General features: G+C 56.1%; 1 protein-coding gene across 1 annotated transcript; it reads left to right on the forward strand.

Moving 5' to 3' along the window:
* Positions 1-2609: 2609 nt before the first annotated feature.
* SPAG4 (sperm associated antigen 4) lies at positions 2610-6906 on the forward strand (the record flags this gene model as incomplete). Its single annotated transcript, XM_082669687.1, has 12 exons — positions 2610-2934; positions 3435-3536; positions 3879-3945; positions 4130-4191; positions 4443-4486; positions 4820-4845; positions 4948-5056; positions 5322-5397; positions 5525-5640; positions 5975-6142; positions 6580-6669; positions 6757-6906. Exons 1-12 carry the CDS (start codon positions 2625-2627, stop codon positions 6904-6906), a joined length of 1320 nt encoding a protein of 439 aa, XP_082525813.1. The 5' UTR covers positions 2610-2624.

Here is a 6906-nt window from a genome sequence, read left to right on the forward strand (position 1 = left end):
TGTCCCAGGGCCAATGGCTCTGCCTCTGCCTGCTTGCCCTCCTGCCCACCTGCCCACCCACCTGAATCGCCTCTGACTCACTGGACTCACCCAGCAGGTTCAGCAATCCCTGCCCTTTAGTCAAACACAAAATCAGCAGGCCTGGGGGTCACGGGTAGGGAGGAAGTGGGAAGACAGAGACATAGGGGTAAGGTCCCTGTGGTCAGTTCAGTCCTCCCTGCCTGCACCAGCTTCAGCCTCCTTCCTGCCTCCTTGTAGGGTGGGAGCTGCGACAGGGTGGGGATGGAGGCAAGGGGAGAGGGCCAGACCCCAGGCTGGTCTCTGCTAGCCTGTGAGGACTCAAGGACATGGGACCTCATGTTGTTCCTTGTTCACTTCACTGTCCTCAATGCCCAGCTCAGGGTCTGGCACATTGCAAACCCTCAAAACACGGCCCGAATGGATGTATTAATAAATGAATCCCCTAGCTCCCAGCATTAGCATGGAGGCACTCAACACATTTATTGAATTAATGAGTGACTGAATGTGTGTCCCTAGCTTGTACATAGCAGGTGTTCAAAACACTTCTTAACCAAAAGCTAGAGGTCCTTCACTTGGGGTTTACTGGTGGTTTACTGGTGAGTACTGAACTCCAGGGCAGGATTTTGGAATTCTAATCTTTGGTCTCAGGAAAATCCTTCCCGCTCTCTGGACCTATTTGCCTAGCTGTGTAATATGCACAGGATGAACTGCACTGCTTTTCAAAGTATGGTCCCTAATCAGGATCACACATGTGGTTGTTAAAAATGCACATTTTGGGCTTCCCTGGTGGCACAATGGTTAAGAATCCGCCTGCCAATGCAGGGGACGTGGGTTCGAGCCCTGGTCTGGGAAGATCCCACATGCCGCAGAGCAACTAAGCCCGTGCGCCACAACTACTGAACCTGTGCTCTAGAGCCCGTGAGCCACAACTACTGAGCCCACGTGCCACAACTAATGAAGCCCGCGCGCCTAGAGCTCGTGCTCCGCAACGAGAGAAGCCACCGCAATGAGAGGCCTGCGCACCGCAATGAAGAGTAGCCCCCGCTCGCTGCAACTAGAAAAAAGAAAGCCCGCGTGCAGCAACAAAGACCCAACGCAGCCAAAAATAAATAATTAATTTTTAAAAAAATGCACATTCTGGGACTTCCCTGGTGGTCCAGTGGTAAAGAATCCACCTTACAATGCAGGGGACGTGGGTTCGATGCCTGGTCGGGGAACTAAGATCCCACATGCCTCCGGGCAATTAAGCCCACATGCCACAGCTACTGAGCTCGCGAGCCTCAACTAGAGAAGAGAAAACCCTCGTACCACAACTAGAGGGGAGCCCGCGCACCGCAAGGAAGAGCCTGTATGCCACAACTGAGACCTGACACATCCAAAAATAAATAAAATATATAAATAATAAATAAATCTTTAAAAAAATATACATGAAAATTCCTGCGCCCACTCTAGAAATGCTAAAGTAATATCTCAAGGTGTGCCTGGGAACCTGAATTTCTATAAGCTGCACTGGTACTATCCTGTTACACAGCAGGAGTTTGGGAACATCTGGTCGCTTGGCTGTGATCATGTGTGATTCCTCATTCCCTTCTAGGTGACTCAGATGATCTGAGTGTGGGTATGGAGATTGGTGGGTACTGAATTCTCACCCCACAGACCCCTGGTGAATATGGGTCTGGGAGAGGAACCCACAGATCCCTGAGGTCAGAGTTCTCTGGCCTAATGACTAGGATGAGAGGAGGGGCCTGAAGGGTTGTAGAGCAAAAGAGACTAAGAAACTAAAAAGACTTTATTGAGAAGTGCTGTGGGTGATCCCTTGCTCCTTAACATTTATTCATTCACAGATATTTGAGCACCTACTACATGCTAGGCCTATCTAGGCGCTGGAGGATACAGTAGTGAACAAAACAAAAATCCCTGCCTTCATAAAGTTTACTGCTGTACTGGGAGTAACAGGTTATGGAAAGAGAGGAAGAAAGGAAAGAAAGAAAGAAAGAAAGAAAGAAAGAAAGAAAGAAAGAAAGAAAGAAAGAAAGAAAGAAAGAAAGAAAGAAAGAAAGAAAGAAAGAAAGAAAGAAAGAAAGGAAGGAAGGAAGGAAGGAAGGAAAGGAAGGAAGGGAGGAAGGAAGGAAGGAAGGAAGGAAGGGAAGGAAGGAAGGAAGGAAGGAAGAAAGAAAGAAAGAAAGAAAAAGAAAACACATAGCATGTCAATAAGTGCTAAGGAGAAAAACAAAGCAGGAAGGGGGACAGAAATTCTTTTACGCAGAGTGCAGTTTTGGACGGGGTGTTCTGGGAAGTGCTGTGATGTCACTGCTTGCTTTAACCTGGGAAAGAATAAGAGAGACTGCCAAGGCTCCCCAGTGACGTCACGACTAGCTCTGTGACTCCACACCAGAGCGTTCGGCGGAGACCCTGGTCTCCTCTATGAAGTCAGCAGCCAGGCCCAGATATAGGGGAGAGGGTTGGGTCAGGCCGCCGGGCACACTGGCTGCACGCAGAGTCCTTGGGGTACCGGCGGCGCGCACCTGCTGAGGGAGGGCCGAGGGCCTTGGCGGCTCAGGCGGTGATTCTGGCGTCCGTGAGTGGGGCAGCCCGGGGTCAGGATGCAGCGAAGACCCCGCCCGGGCTCTGCCGCGTTCCCGCACAAGCACACGCCCAACTTCTACAGCGACAACAGCAACAGCTCTATGAGCATCACCTCGGGGGAAAGCTGCGGGCACCGGTCAGCTGGGCCGGAGCCCGGGGAGCCCGAGGGCAGAAGAGGCCGGGGCTCTAGCTGCGGTGAGCCCGCCATGAGCGCTGGAGTGCCCGGAAGAACCACAAAGGCTGAAAGCTCTCGGCTGAAGCCGGCGCCTCGGAGCCACAGTGGGCCGACCGCCTCTGGCGCGGCAACCGTGAGGGGCGGGGCCTCGGGTGCGGGCGGGGTCGAAACCGGGGGAGAGGAGGGGCCTAAGGGGTGGGGCTTGGCGCGGAAGCGGGATAAAACTATCTGGGCGCCCCCTAAGGGGCGGGACCTGTAGGGTGAAAACAGGAGGTACTAGATAAGATGCCCCAAAGGGGGGCCTCGGTGTGGTGGACTGTCCTGGGGAGGGGCGGGGAAAGTCCTGTGATTGGGCACCACTGAGGAGGCGCGGCCTCGGTGTTAGCATGAGTTGGCTACCAGGGAAATGGGGCCGTATCAAGACCTAAGGCTGGGGGCGGGGCCACCGTTTGGGAGGTGGGACCACGTCTAGACTGAGCTTTCTGGGCGCGGGGGCGTCAGAGTGCTGCGAGAGACCCGGGATGGGGCTGCTTTGGGACCAAAGCCCCTGAGGCTGCTCTGCTTCTGGGCTGGGGAACCTGCGGCCAGGTGCCGGGGAAACAGCGGGCCTGCGGTGCGCAAGGCCTCAATGGAGCCCCTTGGGCTCCCGCAGAACCGGCTGGCTCTCCCGGTGTCCCTGAGGAGCAGCTCGACCTCTCGACTCTGGATCCGAGGCAGGAGATACCTCCCCCGCGAGTGTCCAAGAGCTTCCTGAGTACGGGCCAGGCCAGCCCAGATCCCCTCTGACCCTCTGGCCCCCCTCTCCGAATTCCATTTCTCACCTCTGGGGCCCTGGTTTCAGTTCTGAGCCCCCAGCCCGTGTCTGATTCTCCAGCTCTTTCTCTGAGCCCGATCCATCTTCCCTGAGAATGAGAATCCAAATCATTCTCCTCGCCCGCATCTAATTCTCCTAGCCCACACCGCTGTTCCTGAGTCCCTATCCCCGAGCCCCCTTCCTAAGCCCCTTCTGAACCTCGAACACCACGCTCTGTGAGCCCCTCACCTCTCCCCCTCCCTAAGCCTAGTCCCTTCTCTGAGCCCCCTCTCTTCTCCTCAGGCCCACTCTTCCAGGTGCTGAGCGTGTTGTTATCCCTGGTAGGAGGTGTGCTGGTCAGTGTGTACAGGTCAGAGGGAGGGAAAGGGGAGCCCCAGGGGCTGCTCCTTGAGGGGGTGGGGAGCAGGGCCAGACCCGGCTGCGGCTTGAGCCGATTCACACCTGTGTTCACAGGAGCTGGGTCTAGGACACTGGGGTGGGGTCCGTGGGGTTCGCTAGGGTATCGGGGCCTCAGCCTCCCTCCGGTTCTTTAGGGAGGTCTGTTCCGTCCGCTTCCTGCTCACGGCTGTGTCACTGCTGAGCCTCTTTCTGGCAGGTGAGAGGGCGGTGAATTCCCTAGGCCCTAGCCCTGGCTGCTTTGGAGGCAAACGTGGTACATTTTCTCCTGTACCCTTCAGCCCACTCAGTCTCTTCAGAGGCTCACAGCTCCTCACAGTCCCCTTCAGAGCCTTCTAGTCCCCCCCTCAGACTCAGCCCCTTCAAGCCTCTTCTCTCCCCACTGTCCCCTTTATGCCAGGGAAACCCTCTCCCTTCTCTTCCCCTGAGACCAGCCCCCTCTTTCTCCAGCACTCTGGTGGGGACTCCGGTACCTGGCCCCTCCTTTGGAGAATGTGAGTCGGGGAGACTGTCCCGGGGTGGGTGGTTGGCAGGCTGTGAACCTGCAGGTTGTGTGGAGTCCCCTGGGCCGCTGGGAGCAGGGCAGTGCTGGAAGCTATAACCCTAAGGAAAGGCTGGATATAAACAGGAGATTTCTGAAGGATTGTGCCCAGAGGTGCTTGAGGGTCTGTCTCTGAGAGGTCCTGGAAGGGCAGGGCAGGGGGGCAGGGGTTGGCAGTCCTCAGAAGCAAGGCCCTTTGAGTCTGGCCTCCCACACTGAGGTGGGAACAGAGGTGGGTGGGAGCTCAGCAGCACTGTATTTTGTCCCTCCCTCCTCCCTCCAACAGGAACCTAAGGAGATACTGACTCTAAGGTGAGAGAGAGCACCTGGGGTGGGGAGTTGGGGGCCTCAAAGGTGCTGAAGTGTCCAGGGGGACAGGGAGCCAACTGCACCGTGCCAACCTTCTGTCTGCAGCGAATACCACGAGCGCGTGCGCTCCCAGGAGCAGCAGCTGCAGCAGCTCCGGGCTGAGCTGGTTAAACTCCACAAGGAGGTGTCCAGCGTTCGCGCAGCCAACAGCGAGGTGAGCCCCGCAGACTCATCCTGTTCTCAGAACCAGGTCCAGGAGCTCGGGCCCCAGGAGCCTGGCCCCGTGGCTCTGCCCATTGCACAGTCCCGGCCCACCTTGCAGCTCTGCTCCCTGAGTCCTGAGCCTTAAGGCCCTGCCTAGAGCCCCGCCTTTGGAATTTCTCCCGGGGCCCACAAAGTCTATCCCCAGAGAACTCTGCCCCACTATAAAAGCTGCCCGCAAGCCCCGCCCCTCCAGGCCCCGCCCTCTCTCTTTTCAGAGAGTGGCCAAACTCGTATTCCAGAGGCTGAGCGAGGACTTTGTGCGGAAACCCGACTATGCGCTGAGCTCTGTGGGTAAGACTCAGAGACACAGGCAGAACTATGCACATGAGCGGCTCCAGGAGACCAACCTCAAACAGACCCTGCCCCAGCTGTCAGTCAGGCCTAGGAGCCCCTGAGTGGTTGCTTCTCCCTGCTCCAGGAGCCTCCATCGACCTAGAGAAGACGTCCCCCGACTACGAGGATGCGAACACTGCCTACTTCTGGAATCGCTTCAGCTTCTGGAACTATGCGCGACCGCCCACGGTTATCCTGGAGGTGGGCCTGGAACCTAGATCCCTGAACGGGACCTGGGGCGGGACTCTGGGAAAAGGACCCCCGCAGCTCCCCTGGGGTGGGACCTGACTGAACTGAGGGCGTGGCGCCAGGCGGAGCCCTGCTGGGCAGAAGTCCTGGAGGCAGGGCCTGGCTTGTTTGGGGTGAGGCTCTGGGTGAGGCCGAGAACAACGTGATACTGAAGAGACCTGGCCCTACTAGGTACTGGGGCCCTGGGCAGACACCGGGCTGGGGTTGGAGGACTGGGCGGGGCCCATGATGGGGTCAACCTGTCCTGTGGTTCTGATGGGCTGTGTGTCTGTCTGCCCGCCTGCAGCCAGATGTGTTCCCTGGGAATTGCTGGGCTTTTGAGGGCGACCAGGGCCAGGTGGTGATCCAGTTGCCGGGTCGTGTGCAGCTGAGCGACATCACTCTGCAGCATCCACCGCCCAGCGTGGCACACACCCGGGGAGCCAAGAGCGCCCCGCGTGACTTCGCAGTCTATGTAAGTGGGGCTGAGGCCAAGGAGGTGGGGGATTTTTGCCTAGAGAGCACAAGGCAGTCATGAAAACTGAGACTACTGAGTCTTTGCTCGCTCATCCATAAAATGGAGATACTACCACTTGCCTCTCAAGGCTGCTGCAGGTTATAATTATAACCATATTCAAATATTAGTTATGGTTTATTGAGTGCTTACTCTGTGCAGAGTACTTTACATGGATTATATATCCTTGCATCCACACAACAACCTATGAAGTGCAAGTGGTCGAACTAAAATTTGCAACTTGATTTCTTTGAGCCCACATTCCACACTATACTATCCTAACACCAAAAAATAAATGAGAATATGCATACAGATACTGAACAGAGTTGGTGCTAAACAGTTACTCTCCCTCCTCCACCTGTGCCTCACTGTTCCTCCACTCATTCTTCACTTACTAGGGCCTCCAGGTTGATGATGAGACTGAAGTTTTCTTGGGGAAATTCACCTTCGATGTGGAGAAATCTGAGATTCAGACTTTCCACCTAGAGGTATGTTTGTCTCACAGTGAAGGAATATTGGGGAGAAAGGCAGTCCTTGGGAGACCAGGCCTTGGCATGATCCATTTGTCTCCCCAGAATGACCCCCCAGCTGCCTTTCCCAAGGTGAAGATCCAGATTCTAAGCAACTGGGGCCACCCCCATTTCACATGCTTGTATCGAGTCCGAGCCCATGGCATTCAAACCTCAAAGGGGGCAGGGGACAGTGCCACAGGGGGGGCCCATTAA

The sequence above is a fragment of the Grampus griseus genome, assembly GCF_964374135.1.
Source record: "Grampus griseus genome assembly, chromosome: 14".
NCBI lineage: Eukaryota > Metazoa > Chordata > Mammalia > Artiodactyla > Delphinidae > Grampus > Grampus griseus.